Genomic DNA, 19,620 nt, shown 5'->3' on the forward strand with positions numbered 1-19,620 from the left:
TGTATGTGTGTGTGTGTGTGTGTGTGTGTGTGTGTGTGTGTGTGTGTGTGTGTGACTGTGTGTGTGTGTCCGCTCGGCTCGCAGAGATAAGAACACGGCCGTGGCAAGAAGGCCCTGCCTGTCGTAAGAGGCGATTAATGGGTAGGAGTCGAGAGGTGAAGAGTGAATTTGCGCGTGTGTGTGTGCGTGTGTGCGTGCGTGTGTGTGTGAGTGTGTGTGTCCGTTCGGCTAGCAGAGATAAGAACACGGCCGTGGCAAGAAGTCCCTGAATGTCGTAAGAGGCGACTAATAGGTAGGAGTCGAGAGGTGAAGAGTCTATGTGTGTGAGCGTGTATGCGTGTGTGTGTACGTGTGTGAGTGTGTGTGTATATGTGTGTGTGTGTCCGTTCGGCTTACAGAGATAAGACTACGGCCGAGGGAAGAAGTTTCTGCCTGTCGTAAGAGGAGAATAATGGATAGGAGTCGAGAGGTGAAGAGTGTATGTGTGTGTCTCTGTGCGTGCGTGTGTGAGTGTGTGTGTATGTGTGTGTGTGTTAGTGTGTGTGTCCGTTCGGCTAGCAGAAATAAGAACACGGCCGTGGCAAGAAGTCCCTGAATGTCGTAAGAGGCGACTAATAGGTAGGAGTCGAGAGGTGAAGAGTCTATGTGTGTGAGCGTGTATGCGTGTGTGTGTACGTGTGTGAGTGTGTGTGTATATGAGTGTGTGGGTCCGTTTGGCTTACAGAGATAAGAATACGGCCGAGGGAAGAAGGTTTTGCCTGTCTTAAGTGGCGACTAATGGATAGAAGTCGAGAGGTGGAGAGTGTGTGCGTGTGCGTGTGTGCGTGTGTTCCTGTGTGCGTGTGTTTGTGTGTGCGTGTGTGTGTGTCCGTTCGGCTTGCAGAGATAAAAACACGGCCATGGCAAGAAGTCCCTGCCTGTCGTAAGAGGAAAATAAAGGATAGGAGTCGAAGAGTCGAAAGAGTTGAAGAGTGTATGTGTGTGTGTCTGTGTGCGTGCGTGTGTGAGTGTGTATGTATGTGTGTGTGTGAGTGTGTGTGTGTCCAGTCGGCTCGCAGAGATAAGAACACGGCCGTGGCAAGAAGGCCCTGCCTGTCGTAAGAGGCGGCTAATGGGTAGGAGTCGAGAGGTGAAGAGTGTATTTGCGCGTGTGTGTGTGCGTGTGTGCGTGCGTGTGTATGTGAGTGAGTGTGTCCGTTCAGCTTGCAGAGATAAGAATACGACCGAGGCAAGAAGGCAGTAGATAGTCTATGTATATCTGGGCTCATCCCCTAATTCGCATCCCCTAAAATCGCAACCCCCGTTCGTAAGTTCCAAACGGCTTAACGTAGGATGACGTACGAGGGCTCGTTGAAAAGGGGATGAAAAATGGGGTTGAACGCAGTATGTGCCGTGCGCATCGGAGCATGCCAAAAGGTCATTACGTCATATCTTTGTTTCTATTGGTCCGATCGTGACGTACGAGGGCTCGTTGGAACGGGGAGGAGACGGGGACACAAAAAACAAAGATGGCAGCATTGCCAAATGGGCGCTAGAATGTATCTTTGTTGCTATTGGCATGATTTTGACGTATGAGGTGTCAAATGAAAGCGTAGGTGACACACAGAAGCCATGTCAACGATCAGTATGAACATTATTCTTCTTCTTCTTCTTCTTGTCCATACAGTGCCTAATAGAACGTGACATTCGAGACAGGACGTGACATTTGACGTAGAACGTGAAATGCCACGTGACATTCGACGCAGGACGTGACATTCGACGTAGAACGTGACAGTTATGTGACATTCAACGCAGGACGTTGCTTAACATACATACAGAGTAATGGAATTTAAATAAAAACAACATCAGCATAAACGGAGCATTTTTATTCGTATATAGTTACAATTTTGTTTAACAAAGTTCTTAATTGTTTTAATAGCCCGTCGTTGGGGCAGGGTATCCCAAAAAGTTCCCAGCTAAACGTTCCTGCTGCTACAACTTTACGTGTGTATTCGCTGTACTTATAATAGGTGTTGTTCTGAAAAAAGTAAATAAACCCATCAGTATAGCGGAATGCTGATGTTATTGTATCTGGTAGTCCGGGTAAGAGATAATTCATGGGTCCACGGTTTAAGACATCTCCAGCTTCATTAAATTCAATATAAGAATCATCATTGTATAATAAATACGTTTGACCGCTGTTTGTTTGAAATAATGCATTTATTTTGGTTCTCGCAGGTATAGAAGGAAACATAAAACGTTTTTGAAGTTTTAAATTGGGGAAAGATGCAGCGTAATACTGATTATTGCGTATAGTTACTAAGTGTCCCTCGGAATTCTGAAAAACATGTGAAACGTGCGTAGACCTCAACTCTTTAGGGAGATAATCGGTAATTAATTCGGGATGTTTTGGAAGGCGCATTTCATTTAAATCAAACTTCCATATATACGGACCATATCCAACGTACATTCTATAATTTGGAAACTGAGGAGAAGTAGCTAGAAACATGAAATCTGGATACGGAATTAGACATAATATGTTTTGTATTGCAGGTGTGGTCGTTGTTGTTGTTGGCAAAGAGGTCCTGTGTTTGATGGTAGATGTTTTCGACATATGGTTCTTGTTGTGCGAAAGTGGTGTTTGTGCTAGCGTAACTGGTGTTGTTGTTGGTATGTAAGAGGGTGTTGTTTTTGGTCCATATAGATTACTCATTGCCTTTTTATCATCATCACCAAAAGGTGGTACATCTTGTTGATACCAAGGATACATAATAGACGAATCAATAGTACTGTGTGCTAGTCCGAGAGAATGACCAATTTCATGCATTAGGACAGCCAAAAAATTGACTTCACCATTGGGAGCGCTGCCATTTCCTACATACCATCGTTCACTAACATCAAGATGAATTTCGGTACACTCTCCGTGTGCGCTTGGAAAGTATGCGTGAGCCAATACTTTTCCAGGACCATCGAAATTAAATGAACATTTAGAGGTTCCTTGACAACTTGCTCGAAAATTATGAGTATCTGGTACCACAGTTATAGTAATATCAGGCCTCGGAGAAGGTATTATTACTTGTTTAAACTTTAAATTAGATATTGTCTCCCATCTAGCGAAAGCTTCTGCAGCAAGATTTATATAATCGGGATTACTAATAGCCTGAGGGAAATACCAGCGTAAAGTCGTTTTATTCCACTTCGAACGAATGGCATAGTTATTGTCACCAACAGAACATCGAGGCTTATTCATCATCATATTTATAGTATCATTATTTAATGTTCCAGTCACAGGGAGATTGTATTTTTCCTGAAAGGCAACTAGAACCATATCTATACTAGAAAGAGCATTATTTGATGTATTTAGATATCCGAAACGTTTAAGAAAAGAACTAGCATACTCCAGAGTGCTATTCTGTGCACACACAGATACAGAGAGCAACAATAAGACATGTAAACAGACCAGCATCTTGATTTATACTAATTTCCAAAAATTGGTACTATAGTTATTTATACAAAATTCACAAAAACAGAATTATATACTGAAATATTTAAAATATAATAATATGTTAAAATAGTGCATTTGTTAGCAAACAGGATGAAGCCTCGTGATAACGCGGTACCGCATAATTCAAAACACGTAAACAAGTGTGATAACAAATTTTATTTTAATCATTGGAAAAACAAGTACACCGGAAAGAAAACCGCAGTTGCTACATTTTGTAAAATGTATGATGATAACAGCAACCACATTAACAAAATTCTAAATTGATAACAACGATTCGCTTACCGCAATATCTATTTATTGTATACCATAAAAATTAGTTAAAGAAATAAAAATAAATATATAAATATGAGCATTTCTAGAACACAAGGTGTTGCTTATCAATGAAACGAATCAGTTGATGGTACCGTAGGCGCATTAGGTTGACGCAACTTGGGCTCGCGTGGGGCGATATGCTGCTCTGTTCTTTAAAAGACCGAGGAGCGCATACGGTGTCACAGTTCGCATCGCAAACATACAACAACAACAAGTTCGCAGTAGTCAATACGGTGTGCAGTGACTTACATATATCTGATAAAGGTAAGCGGTTTTTGTCTTTTGTATATTTCTATGTATTTATTATGTCCTTTTTATCATTGTATTTTATGTGAATTGTACATCTCTCTGGTCGTTTTTCATGCAGTATTTTATGAAAAATGTATACTGTTTTTTGTATTTATTATGTCCTTTTTATCTATTTGGGTGTTGAAAAAAATTTCACGTCTGCTATTTTTTATAAGAAGTATTCTCCGCTGTTCGTATTTCGATTTCTTGTAGTATATGGTTCTTCTCTATTGCCGAGTATATAATGCATCTCTCCATTCACGTTAAGCGGAAAAACTATAGTTTGTTCTATTGCTGTTGTAGATGGATCTATCAAAACTAAATAATTCATCCTTGGTTGCAGAACGTAAGCCAATAAAAAAACTTAAAGATCTGCAAATTGGAGAAAAATTTACCATTCACAGTGCAAAGGTGGTAACAACACAATTTGGGGATACAGTTCTGCTGGATTTGGGCGCTGAAGTTGTTTTCTTACCACAGCGGGTAACCAAAGCCTACCAAGCAGCAATAACGGACCTCAACAGCGGAAACTATTCGCTGATATACGAAGGGGAAGTTGATATTGGAAAAAGCAGACTCCTAGCATCCTTTAAGATAGTTGAATAAGGTAAGTGATTTTTTCTTCTTATTTTGTGTGTGAGTAGTCATGCATATAAAACAAGTGATTAAACAGTCTGATGATTTGATGCACATTATTAAAAAGCTTAGTAAAATAATTTTCGATAAATTCACTGAAAGAGATCGTAAAGTTTGGACAAGACGGTTAAATAGTCAAATTTTTAGATGTAGTAAAGTAATTAAAAACAATAGACTATCCGTAGGAACAGTTAGAAAATTGCAAACTTACATAGGACATTTTAAGCATTTTAGACAAATTATTTTAAATTTCAATAATAAGTACGTTGGGTTGGGGCTTAATTCAAAATTACGCAATAGAGTTAAATGGGAAAATGTTATTTCGTGTTTTGCTAGTCGAATTAAAACTGGAGTTATAGTTAATTTAGTGCATAAGGACTTAACACAGTTCCTAAATGATTGTTATATTATTTTTAGTAGAAAAATTAAAATTATTTTAAAAACAAATAGAATTCTTAAAGTCAATACTACATTTTGCGGCGAATTCATTAAAAAATCGAGTGATACCGAAAGTTTAGATTTAAAATATTTTAACACTAAAAATGCTATTATAGACACATCGACCGATTTACATCTTTGGTTTAGTGAAAATGTTAAGGATAAAATATTTACAAAGCTGTCTGAATTTGCAGAAAAAGATTCGGGTGCTGCTCTGTCTAAAGTAATCTCATTAGAAGTCAATATTAATAAAGTAGAAATAGGAAACGGTTCATCGTTCATTGACTTGCCAATAGAGATTCAGAAAAAACGAGCGTGCATTAATGTGCATAACGTTGATCAGGCTTGTTTTTATTGGTCAATAGTTAGCGCTCTGTATCCTGTTAACAAAAATGCTGGACGAGTTTCGAAATATCCACATTATTCTACTGTTTTGCAAACAGACAAATTAGAAAGCCCAATGCCATTAGGCCAAATTTCAAAATTTGAAAAATCAAACGCCATATCTGTCAATGTGTTTGCATTAGAATTAAACGTAGTGAAGGACAAACAATTTTATGAAGTAGTACCTGCCAGACTGACACCGCAAAAGATGGAAAAGCATGTTAATTTGCTCCTAATACAGGATAAATATTTCCCAAAGTTAAACGATTACGATGCTCCTCCAGAAGATGATGATGATCAGACTGAAATACGCCTTCATTATTGTTGGATTAAAGATTTAGGAAAATTAGTAAGATCACAATTGAACAAAAACACACGTAAAAAATATATTTGCGATCGTTGTTTAAACTATTTTCACAGCGAAAGCAAACTAGCAGAGCACGAAGAAATGTGTTCAGATGTGAATAAATGCAAAATGACTGTTCCCAAATATGACCATGTGGCTTTTCGCAATTTTACATACAAACAAACAACTCCGTTTATAGTTTATGCTGATTTTGAATGCCAATTACATAATTTTACAGATTCAAATGTCTCATTGAGTAAAACAGCAAAATATCAGAAACATGTACCTTTTAGTGCAGGTTATTATTTGAAATGTGCTTACGATGATAGTTTATCTTATTTTAATAGCTATAGAGGTGAAAATTGCATGGAGTGGTTCGCAAAAGAAATGGCCGAAATTTCCAAATTTGTAAATTCCAAAATAAAGACAATTGTACCTATGGTCGAAAAGCCCAACACAAATATGGCAACTGTTTGCCATATTTGTGGCAAACGCTTTTTGGCTACAGATACAATTGTTGTAGATCACGATCATTTTACGGGACAAGTACGGGGATTTGCGCACCAAGCATGTAATTTGAACTTTAAAAAATTGTTTGTCGTCCCAATCGTATTTCATAATTTTAGTGGCTACGACTCGCATTTTATGATTATAGATCTTTGCAAGCATGGGCACTTGAGCTTACTTCCCATTAATAAAGAAAAATATATTTCATTTACATTACAATCTGACGAACATCAAATTAAATTACGATTTATTGATTCACTTAGATTTATGGGAGCTTCACTCGATGAATTGGCATCTCTTTTAGATATATCAGAAAAGAAGATTTTAAAACGAGAATTTAGTCAATTAGATAATGATACATTTAATTTGTTAACTTGTAAAGGAGTATTTTGTTACGATTATATTGATAGTTTGGAAAAATTGGATGAAACTTCTTTACCCACAATTAACCATTTTTATAATAAGTTAAATAATGAATACATTAGTGAAGAGAAGTATGCTCATGCCCAAAATGTTTGGCAGAAATTTAATTGTAAAAATTTGGGAGAATATAGCGATTTGTATTTGAAAACAGATATTCTGCTGTTGGCTGATGTGTTTGAGCAGTTTCGACAAAAATGTCGAGACACATATAAATTAGATCCAGCATGGTATTATACTATGCCAGGATACACTTGGGATTGTATGTTGAGATACACACAATGTAAATTAGAATTGCTAAAAGATGTGGATATGATCTTGTTTATGGAAAAAGCCATAAGAGGTGGGATATCTGTTTGTAGCAACAGATATTCGGAGGCCAACAACAAATACATTTCGTCGTATGATCCCACACGGCCCTCTAAGTACATCCTCTATTTAGATGTAAATAATCTGTATGGCTGGGCCATGAGTGAAGCTTTACCAATAGGAGGATTCAAGTGGATCGAAGACGTAACCAAATTTGGTGTTGGTAATCTTCCCGAAGGCCATATAGATATTATGTCAATACAGGATGATGCAAAGGAGGGCTATTTTTTCCAAGTTGACTTGGAGTATCCACGCGAATTACACGACAAACATAAAGATTTTCCATTTGCTGCCGAACACCGCATTCCGCCCGGTTCAAAATTGCCAAAGTTAATACCAACTTTATATCACAAAACCAAATATATTATGCATTATAGAAATCTTAAACAGGCATTAGCCAACGGGTTAATTTTAACAAAAATACATAAAGTTTTGAAATTTAATCAATCTGCGTGGCTGCGACCGTACATTAACTTGAATACTCAACTTAGAGCTAAAGCAACAAGTAGCTTCGAGAAAAATCTTTACAAGCTAATGAATAATGCGGTGTTCGGAAAGACTTTACAGAATCAAAGACGTCATCGTATTGTAAAATTATGTAAAAAGTGGCATGGAAGGTACGGAGCCAAAAATTTGATTGCGAGTAGTCGATTTCACAGTCGTACGATCTTTAGCGAAAATTTGGTAGCTATCGAACTTAAGAAATCAGAAGTATGTTTTAATAAACCCCTGTATATAGGCGCAGCAATTCTAGATATATCCAAATTATGTATGTATGATTTTCACTACAACTTTATGCTTCCAACGATGGGAGAGAAAAACTGTTCATTGCTGTACATGGATACAGACAGCTTTATTTATGAATTGCAATGTTCAGATGCATATAGAGAGGTTTTAAAGGCGCATCCAAGTAAATTCGATACCTCAGACTATGCCGAAAACAACCCATACGAAATAGAAAGGTTAAATAAAAAAATCCCCGGATTAATGAAGGATGAGGCAAATGGGAAAATAATTACACATTTTATTGGATTACGATCAAAAATGTACACATTTAAACTGCAAATAACTGACGAGGAGAGGGAAAAAGAGAGACAGCGTCTAGAAAGAAAACAACTAAACAAAGAGAGAATTGAATGTGACTTGGGAAATTTGGGAATAACGAAAAAAGCAAAAGGAGTGAAATATAACGTCGTTCGAAATAAAATTACGTACGAAGACTATGAAAAATGTCTTAAAGAATTCAAAATTCAAACCGCGAGCCAAAGATGTATTCGGTCGTACCAACACTCAGTATTCAGCATCGAGCAATCCAAAACGGCTCTAAGTCCTTATGACGATAAGCGGTACTTAATACCAAAATCATTTAATACGCTTCCGTGGGGACATTATCTTGTTGAATAAGATGTATTTGTTGTTGCAGAAAAACAGATAATTGGTGTCAAAATTCGTTTGATCATGTCTTGTTTGATACTACTTGGTTCTTTCAATGTAGACGCACTATGCATAAATAATTATCTTCTTTTAGTATATGGCCACTCATAAGAACAAAAAGAGAAAAGATCACTTATCGCAAAGTTTTTGTAAATTGTAGTTTTGTAAATATAAAAAATAGTATTAATTTTATAATGTAAGTTTTAATAATAATAAATTTGTGTAATCTTACATTTTTTGGTTTTATTTATTTATGTTAGATTACAAATAAAAGACAACATATTTATATTAATATTATTTATTCAGTTAAATCATTTACAACTTTAATTTTATAATAATATACAAATTCCTTTAAAGCTAAACTTAACAAAGTGTTTGGACAAATATTGCAATATGCTGCGAAGGCTTCAACTGGTCCATGTAAAGAGTCTATAGCACCAAAATTGTTCTTGATGAAAGTTGAAATGTTTATATAGTATTCGTGAAATTGTAAACTCTTTAACAGCACCACTCTATGCGACATCATGCTCTGGTCTGCTTCTATAATTTGGTTGACGTCATCTTCCCACAAATAAAATGCGACCCCAAATTTCTCGATTGTCAGCAACTTTACATTTTCCATCACCAATTGTCTTAGTTTGCAAAAATCACCACACATAAATTCGATGGGATCATACTCATCCGCATAAGTCGGTAGATCTGCTTGGAAAAAATCACTCATTTTTTCTTTAAACCACTCAATTATGGCTTCCCACTCGAATGTGCTTAAACTGATTCTGTTAAAATTACCATGTTTACACAGAATGATGGATGGTGAAAAATCTCGAGCTGGAGATAGACCAATTTTTATATGGAGAGAGCTCATTGGATATGTAGTTTCCAATAAACAATATACTTCATTTGTGGCTGCTGCTTCAAATTTTGCCAATACTCGATCTAATTCGGCGCCAGGACTAGGCGGTTGACCATCTTCATCGTAGTCAAATTCTATACTAAATTCACTGCTATCATCATCGAAATTAACAGGCTGACTGTCATAACCACTATCTTGAGAGCTCATCATCTTCTTGTTTCGAATACCGTTGACGAAATGGGTGTAAACTGAACATCGTAGTTTGTCTTAAATTTATACTTTTGTCATTCCCCACTCCTTGTGGTTAATTGTAAGCCTTTTTTAGAAAAGTGTATGTCTACGCGGCGAATCGAAATATAGATCCTCAAACTATATTCGATTTATTTATCCAGCTGTTGTGTTTGCTATCCATTCCTAACCATTTCACATACATCTTATTGCCTTTTCGTCTGAGTACTTTTTCGACCAGGTATATGTCAGGGTTTGATGTTTTCTGCAATTCTTCTTCGTAAAAACCGCCACTAATCGGCGCACCTTGCATGTCTTCGAGCAAATACGTTATAGGATTTGTTATCTTAACTTGTACAATTTTAAATAATTCAGTAGTCCAATTGGGCGTGTATGCCTTTTCGAAGAAATGTTTTGCCTTTGATACACGTACAATGTCGCCAACTTTAAACTTTCGTGGACCGGCAATCTTTAAATGAGTATAACTTTTGTTTAAAATGGCTTTTTCGTTGGATTTGTTAACCTTAGACGGTTTGTATCCTGTTTTACTGTGTTTTGTGTTGTTGTATTCCTCGGTGATTATGGGTAGAGCATCTAACCATTTGTACGATCCATGTAAACTGAAATACTTGTACAACTTTGCTTTCAACGTTCTAATAACTCTTTCGCAAATAGCAGCTTTTTTGATCGTGTAGGTGCTGTAATGATTAATTTCATGTTTTTTCATTAAATTTTGAAATTTTCTGTTGTAAAATTCGGTTCCCTGATCAGATTGTAAGTTTTTTGGGACTCGTTGAGTATGAGCGAGAATATCCGAAAATGCCCGAGTAATTTCCTCACCAGTCTTCGTTTTTAGAGGACGTGTCCACACAAATTTTGAAAAACAATCAATTACCACTAGTATTAGTTTGTAATTTTTATTTTGATGTGCATAAGGACGCATTTCAGCCAAATCCATTTGCCACAAGTCATCGATTCCTTTGATTATTGTTCGACGACGAGGATAGTTTTTTCGTGCTGGTTTATGCAATTCGTTCACCACCTCTTTCTTTTCTTTAGACATTATTTTTTCATCGCACCTTCCACTACCTTAAGACGTTTGTCTATATCCCATGAATGAACGCTATCTACTATGCTTTTTAATGATTGTTCCACTTGTTTTATCCTCTGTTCCATCTTTATATCGTACATCGTATGCTTTGCAACTGTTTCTGCAGCAGATTTTAGATTGTTCTCCATATCCTTTTTCAGTGTATTCAAATCATCTTGGATTATTTTTTTCAACATATTTATACTGTTCTTCGCATCATTTTTTAGTGTATTCTGACCATCTTTGATTATTTTTTGTAACTTTTGCTCAAGAGCATCCTCTATATCCTTTTTCGTATTCAAATCATCTTGGATTATTTTTTTTTTTCAACATATTTATACTGTTGTCCGTATCATTTTTTAGTGTATTCAGACCATCTTTGATTATTTTTTGTACCTTTTGCTCGAGAGCAGATTTTAGATTGTTCTCCGTATCCTTCTTCAGTGTATTCAAATCATTTTGGATTAGTTTGTTCAACATATTTATATTGTTCTCCGTATCCTTTTTTAGAGTATTCAAATCATTTTTCATTATTTCCTGCCACTTTTGTTCGAGAAGGGGAAGTGCGGTGTTATGTATATCATCCAGTTCTTTTCCTAAATCACGTATATCATCTGCAAATAATTTTGTAGCAGTGTCTAGAGTTTCCTCCATTTCCCTTTTAAATGTATTCAGGTCATCTTTGATTCTGGTCTCACACTCGAGAAGTGGAAGTGTGGTTTTACGCAACTCATTGATTTGTTTATCAACGTATTTTTTCGTTGCAGCATCGTCATTGTCTGATGGATCCTTGACATTGCAAATTTTCACATTTTCGGCATTAATATTTCCGTCAGACGTATGTGGAAATGTAACTCGTGCCACCTTTTGGGCATTACTACTACTTTTACGAGAGTGATGACCGAATTTGTCGACACTCATAGTGGAAATGATACTGACATTCCCAGTTACTCTATTATATTAGCTTCTTTTAGTTCATTGATGATTGCTACGATTTCGTTGTCGAGAGATGTGTTGCCTGCGTCTTTCGAAGCCACCAATAGTTTAAGACGTTCAACTAACTCATTTGGATCATCCCAATAAATATACTCCATGGGGGCAGTGTTGTATGTTAAACGAGAGTCATCCAATCCCGTTCCTTTGGTCGTAGATGAAGATGATCGTGTTGTTGTTGTTGTTGTTTTCGTTCTGTGTTCGAGTTCTTTTTTGGATCGAGTTGCATGCTTTTTCATTGCTGCATCAGATGGTTTGAATAGAGGTTTAATAATAGAATGGTATTTTTCTCCACTAGAACCTTTAAGACGTCCTAAGGTATCCAGATGAATCTCTGTGTTTTTCAACAGTGTTTTATACTTTTGTAAATCCTCATCATTATATTGGTCAGGGTTGGCATAAAATAAAAGTTGATATAGACCTGGCGTACCACCTAACCTACGTTCTTCTAAATCACGTTCTCGAATTATTATTATGTCTCCATTGCGTTTGTCAAAGTTTATTCGACGTTTTCCCATTATCCAGCCACTAATAGAATCGTAAAATGGTCCATAGTTTTTATCAATTTTATCGTCTTTTATTAAATATTCTTTTATGTACTTGTGACTTATTGGAGGATATTGATCAATATATTCGTCTGTGGCATCCATCGGAATCTCGATTGGTTCTTGAATAATGTTTTCATTAGGTACCGCTAGATCAGGTGCATCAAGAAATACATCATCATCATCATCACCATTCTTCTCCTCCTCCTCCTCTTCCTTTTTCATTTCTTCTTTTTTAACTTGTTCAAACTTGTTAGTGATAGTATGATGTAACGTTTTTGATGATTGTGCAATATCTTTGAGAGGTTTCGAGAGTGGTTTAAACAGTTTATTTAGGGACTCATCTTGTTCTGTTCGACCTAATTTTAATGCCAAATATTTTTTGCGAATTGATCTAGCCAATTCGGCGACTTTCTTCCTGCGAAGCGCAATGGCAACCGTATCATCTGACATTGTGTTGACAACTAAACAATTATCTTACAATTTTATATATTTATCAAATCCTTTGCGATATCGGCCATTATTGAGAGCAAAATCTTTTATAATTACCAGAGTACCATACCTATCACACCAACATTTAGAACAAATTTTTTTAAATTCATCAAATGACATATCGGGTGATACATGCTCATCAAATACATGCTTTAAATTTATCTCATCTTGCTTGAATAGTACAATCATGTTACAGTTGTCTCTAATTAACTGCTTCGGTATTTTTGAATATGTTTGGCATAAATAAGCGGCATCGATATCTTTATGTCTGCACATGGAATAATACTCGCGAATCTTTTGCTGACCATCGCATGCAACATCGTCAAATAAAAACACAGAGTGAGGTTTAGCTTCGCTGGGACTAATAATTTCTTCGTTGTCTTTAAATGGGTAATATCCTACACCTTTAACTTGCGCTATTACATCTTGCAGTAGTTGGTATTTCGGTTGAAAGAGGGATTTCGAATAAACATAGACATTTTTAAACTTGACGCCATTCGGATTAAATAGAAGAGATAGCATAACATTCGTTTTGCCGCACCCACTTGGACCGCAAATAATCGCTCTGAATGAATTCGGTAGCAATTTACCATGTTTACTGTTGGTTGTTTTTTGGACAATGTCCAAATTATCAATTGGTAGCGTCTGCTCTTGCTGAACGACCTTCATCATGTGGCAAGTGTAGTACATAAGTACGGTAATATATATATATATATATATATATATATATATATATATATATATATATATATATATATATATTATAGATGTCACCACTTGCATGGCATCAGTCCAATGTTGGTTGTTGAAGGAGGAGGTCTCGTGAACTCTCTAATTAATAAACTTCCAGTTGAACTACATATTCCTGGTTATCAGTATTGTGGACCTGGAACAAAACTAAAAAAACGTCTTGCACGTGGAGATCCAGGAATTAATCCATTAGACGCAGCTTGCAAACGACACGATATCGCTTATTCGCAGCATTCATCTCTCGAAGAACGTCACAAGGCCGATAAAGAATTGGAAGATAGAGCTTGGGAGCGCTTCAAGTCGAAAGACGCTAGCATTGGTGAAAAAAGTGCTGCTTTAATTGTAACTGGCGGAATGAAAACGAAAAGAAAGTTGGGGATGGGATGCTCTCGTCGTGGAAGACGGGGACGTTACTCTTTCAATCGAGATGTTGTCTCAAAAATTGCAAAGTCCATGAAAAGAGGAGCATCGTTAACAGATACTGCTTTGACGGCTGTACGAATAGCAAAATCCATAATCAAAAGATTTGGCGGTCGTAAAGAAGTTGATGTTCCACGAGTGCTACCACTAAAATCCGGAGGTTTTCTACCCCTCATACCTCTATTTGCAGGCCTTTCTGCTTTGGGGGCTTTAGCGGGGGGTGCAGCTGGGGTGGCGAAGACAGTAGTCGACGCTAAGAATGCTCAAAAGAAATTGGAGGAGGATATTCGCCATAACAGGGCAATGGAACACATCGGTTCGGGCCTGTACCTACGTAAGAAACCAAGAGGTGGATTCGGCTTATATTTGAAAAAAAACTTCCAATAAAGCTACCCAATCGTCCGCTATATGATGTGGAGATTGCACATTATGCGAAGATCCTTAAAATACCACATTTTCGAGGTGTTTTCATGAATGACGCTCTGCCTAGAGACGGTCCTCGACAACGAGAATGTGCAATAGTAAACTTGGATGTGTCCACACATAACGGATCACATTGGGTAGCATACAGAAAGATAAACAACAACAACGTAGAGTATTTCGATTCATTTGGTAATTTGAAGCCGACCAAAGAACTTGTTAAGTATCTGGGTGGTGCACGTGCCAACATTTCCTATAATAACCATCAGTATCAAACATACAATCAAATTATTTGTGGACATTTATGCTTAAATTTTTTATATAATGGAGCCTACTAAAAGTACAGAACTGCTTATGGACCATATGTTTTACAAAAAATGTTTTACAGAATTCAGTGAAGAAGAACTAAAATACATACCGCTAGATTATATTACACAAACTGTACGACCTTACGAATTGTTAAACATATGGCATAAATTGCCTAAAGAATATGGAGGAGAATTTAACCTAAAGATACTACTTCCCTGCTTCGTACATTATAACAGACCGGATTGGAGGACTCACTGGGATGGCCCACCTGATTCTCAAGCTTCATGTTATTTTTGTAAACTTGCTTTGGAACAAATAAAACTATTAAAGTAAATATTGTTGTTTTTTTTTTTCTAATATAATAACCTATTAATACATTGACGTGAGTCAGTCATCATGTCGCAGTTGTTGAGAGTAGACAGCACCAATTACATATTCTCATTTCAACCTCCCACACCGATCGTGTTGGATCCGAACAAAGATTATGAGATAGCTCTTCGATTTTTCCATTCCTACAACAGTATACCAAACATTGAAAACACCAAGTTTTATTACTACAATGACAAAAACAAATTGCAACAATTTGATATCCCCGATGGATGTTATGAAATTGCCGATATTGAAGAATACATACAACAGAAATTGGGTGCTGATAATGTGCTTAAACCCGAAACGATATTTAGTCTAAAACCTAACCATAACACGTTGCAGTGTCAAATTTTCAGCAAATATAAGATTTCGTTTAAGCAACCTGACAGTCTTGGTACAGTATTGGGATTTTCTCCTGCAATACTAAATCCAGGACAGACGCATTCTTCAGATCGACCTGTTAGGATTATTAAAGTATCTAGCATACGCTTTGAATGCAACATTAGTACCGGAGCCTTCGATGGTAACAGACCTGCTCACACGATCTACGAATTTGTCATACAATCCAATCCTGTGTACGCAATTGACGAAACTCCACACAATTTGTTGTATTTACCTGTTGTACCGCAACGAGAAATTACCAATATCACAGTGTTGGCTGTCGATCAAGAAGGACGACCTGTAAACTTTAGAGGAGAACAGAGCACATTGGTGCTGGAACTTAGATCAAGAGGGAAATGGGATTATTAATAAGGCAATCTACTGCTCATAGTACACCATTAGTTGAGCAACCGTCTAAGCGGCAACATCTTACGTCTTCATCTAAGCGGCAACATCTTACGTTTGCAAACAAATTATTTTTGCAATCACTTGGTTTTAAACTGAAAACATGACAACTATGTATGGAAAACGATCACGTTCAAACAGCATAATGCCTCCAATATTTGATATTTATCGTAAGCCGATGTTTGACGAGTCGATTCGAAAGGCCGAATACCGAACATATGCACCATTCATCAAATCATTCAATTGCAATGACATTGTGGAATTTAGCATCAATCAAGTCGACTCGTTCTTTGCAATGAGCGAAACCTTGTTATGCATTAAAGGATCGCTCGCAATTAACGGAACTGGTGACGTTAAACTAGCAAATAATGTTGGTGCTTTTCTTTTCGATTCGTGTACGTACAGCGAAAGCGCAAGGGAGATGGAAACAGTGCGGGATCCTGGTATCGTAAGCGCTGTACGTGCTATGACATGTTATACTCAAGAAGATTCCGGTCATATGGCAATGGCAGGTTGGAATTACCCTAGGGATCCAATTCTACACGCTGCTGATCATTCATTCAACATACAGATGCCTCTTAAGCATGTGTTCAACATTTTCAATGATTATCCTTTGATTACGTGTGGCCGTCAAACAATAAGACTAGTTCGAGCTCGAAACGACAACGATTGCATAATTGTCAAAGAAAAAACTCAAGGCCAAGTTACTACTGTTAAGATTAACATTACCAATATTGAGCTCAGAGTCAAGCACATATTTCCCAATGATGATATTAAATTGGAACTTATGAAATCCATTCAACAAGATCAACCTATAGTTATTCCGTTTAGAAAGTGGGAATTGCATGAATTACCAGCACTTACCAAAGGCGCTAGACGTGAAGTTTGGGCTGTAAAAACTAGCAATGCAGTGGAAAGACCCCGTTATGTCATTGTTTTCTTTCAAACCAACAAACGTGACAAGAATTCAGCTGATCCCACCTTATTTGACAATGTCGATATTCAAAGTATCAGATTATCTTTAAATGGAGAATATTGGCCAAACGAGAGAATGCAGTTGGATTTTAGCAAAACTGACTACAATGAGGCCTATTTCAACTATACCGAATTTTATCCTAGCTACATACATTCCCAACAAAAGCGACCTCTACTCGATTTCTCAGCTTTCAAGAATCACGCATTGTTTGTCATCGATTGTTCGAAACAAGAAGAAAGCATGAAAGCATCCACTGTTGACGTAAAACTCGATATTGAAGCGAATAATGGTTTTCCCGAAAATACCAAGGCTTATTGCATTATAATTCATGATTGTGTAATGGAGTACTTCCCTCTCACCGAAATTGTAAAAAGTCTAAATTAGATGCATAAACTGTCAGTAGTGAACGAGCAGTCATCATGAGAGTAGCATTCGTAGACATTCAGGGATTCGATGTGGACGGATGGTTTGTTCCCAAAGAACTTACCATTGAAATAGGTTTTAAACGAAGTCATTACATCTTTTTGCCTCAGAAACCATTTAATGCGCTAAGTAATGGGGATAAGAAGACTGCCTCATACGTGGAGAAAAAACTGCTTGGAATTCGATACTCTGATGGACAAGTAGAATTGTCCAAAATCAATGAAATACTAGAAACCAAGTTGTTGTATGCAGCAGATTACATCTACGTTCGAGGAGAACAAAAAGCAGAATATTTGGATAAGAAACGTCACGTTTTTGGAGTTTTTCCCATTATTATTGATGTTTGCAAGTTTGATGGTACGCCTCGTGCTACTGGAAACGTTGGCCCTACTGCAAACCCATGTCATGCCGCTGGATTATTTTCATGCACCGAAAGAAATGTGGATCGTCTACGTCACTGGTTTGCCAATAACATAATACCATTGTAATTTTTGTATATGTATAAATAAATATATTAGAAATTAAACGCTTTTTTTATTTAAAACATCTTTATTGATTGAGTCTTATATTACATGAAGATTCAAATTTTCTTCTTACAATTTCAAAAATAATTTTTAAAATTAAGATAAATACAGATGCTAATATTACACAGGACATTGTAAAGACATTATCTATTTCACTTTTCATATACTCGCTGGTTGTGTTGTTGTTGTTGCTGCTGATACCTGTGGTGTTGTTGTTGTTGTTGCTGACAAACATGGTATTGGTTGAATACGTCTTAATGGATATGTAGCTGGTGGCAGTTTTCTACAGGCCCAGGTGTCTTGCTGCTGCTGCTGTAGATTCAACTCTTCGGGTTTCCACGTTTTGTTGTCAAAATGCAGGTTATCTAATTGTCTTGTAATATGTTTAAAATCCTCATATGATTTAATGTCGATCTTTAACCGATCAAGTTTTCTTTGAAATTCTATTACTCTATGTATGTACTCGATGGGATTCATACTACTACTAACTATATCCTATGTAGAATGTCACATTTTATGTCTAGCAACATCTTGACTAACACATAACTGCCACGTTCTGCGTCGAATGTCACGTCCTGCGTTGAATGTCACATAACTGTCACGTTCTACGTCGAATGTCACGTGACATTTCACGTTCTGCATCGAATGTCACGTCCTGCGTTGAATGTCACATAACTGTCACGTTCTACGTCGAATGTCGCGTGACATTTCACGTTCTGCGTCGAATGTCACGTCCTGCGTCGAATGTCACGTTCTACGTCGAATGTCACGTTCTGCGTTGAATGTCACATAGCTGTCACGTTCTACGTCGAATGTCACGTCCTGCGTCGAATGTCACGTTCTACGTCGGATGTCACGTTCTGCGTTGAATGTCACATAGCTGTCACGTTCTACGTCGAATGTCACGTGACATTTCACGTTCTGCGTCGAATGTCACGTGACATTTCACGTTCTGCGTCGAATGTCACGTCCTGCGTTGAATGTCACATAACTGTCACGTTCTACGTCGAATGTCACGTCCTGCGTCGAATGTCACGTGGCATTTCACGTTCTACGTCAAATGTCACGTCCTGTCTCGAATGTCACGTTCTATTAGGCACTGTATGGACAAGAAGAAGAAGAAGAAGAATAATGTTCATACTGATCGTTGACATGGCTTCTGTGTGTCACCTACGCTTTCATTTGACACCTCATACGTCAAAATCATGCCAATAGCAACAAAGATACATTCTAGCGCCCATTTGGCAATGCTGCCATCTTTGTTTTTTGTGTCCCCGTCTCCTCCCCGTTCCAACGAGCCCTCGTACGTCACGATCGGACCAATAGAAACAAAGATATGACGTAATAACCTTTTGGCATGCTCCGATGCGCACGGCACATACTGCGTTCAACCCCATTTTTCATCCCCTTTCCAACGAGCCCTCGTACGTCATCCTACGTTAAGCCGTTTGGAACTTACGAACGGGGGTTGCGATTTTAGGGGATGCGAATTAGGGGATGAGCCCAGATATACATAGACTATCTACTGAAGGCCCTGCCTGTCGTAAGTGGCGACTAATGGGTAGGAGTCGAGAGGTGAAGAGTGTATGTGTGTGTGTGCGTGTGTGCGTGTGTGTGTGAGTGTGTGTGAATGTATGTGTGTGTCCGTTCGGCTCGCAGAGATTAGAATACGGCAAAGACAAGAAGGCCATGCCTGTCGTAAGAGGCCATTAATGGGTAGAAGTCGAGAGGTGAAGAGTGTATTTGCGCGTGTGTGTGTGCGTGTGTGCGTGCGTGTGTGTGTGTGTGAATGTGTGTGTCCGTGTGTGGCCGTGGCAAGAAGGC

The 19,620-nt window shown here is 37.5% G+C and overlaps 1 protein-coding gene across 2 annotated transcripts; it reads left to right on the top strand.

The window, feature by feature from the left end:
* Positions 1–3,964: 3,964 nt before the first annotated feature.
* On the top strand, positions 3,965–8,629 carry LOC140431338 (uncharacterized). Of its 2 annotated transcripts, none has more exons than XM_072519274.1 (2): positions 3,965–4,060; positions 4,428–8,629. In XM_072519274.1, the coding sequence occupies exon 2, from the start codon at positions 4,731–4,733 to the stop codon at positions 8,586–8,588; it is 3,858 nt and encodes a 1,285-aa protein (XP_072375375.1). In that variant the 5' UTR covers positions 3,965–4,060; positions 4,428–4,730; the 3' UTR covers positions 8,589–8,629. The 2 variants fall into 2 exon arrangements, with proteins under 2 accessions (XP_072375375.1, XP_072375374.1); XM_072519273.1 differs by having other exon boundaries at positions 3,973–4,060; positions 4,388–8,629.
* The last annotated feature ends 10,991 nt before the right edge of the window (positions 8,630–19,620 follow it).

The sequence above is a fragment of the Diabrotica undecimpunctata genome, unplaced genomic scaffold (assembly GCF_040954645.1).
Source record: "Diabrotica undecimpunctata isolate CICGRU unplaced genomic scaffold, icDiaUnde3 ctg00000657.1, whole genome shotgun sequence".
Lineage (NCBI taxonomy): Eukaryota > Metazoa > Arthropoda > Insecta > Coleoptera > Chrysomelidae > Diabrotica > Diabrotica undecimpunctata.

Coding starts and splice junctions, on each gene's coding strand:
- LOC140431338 (XM_072519274.1), top strand. CDS start 4,731: ATGCATATAAAACAAGTGATTAAACAGTCTGATGATTTGATGCACATT.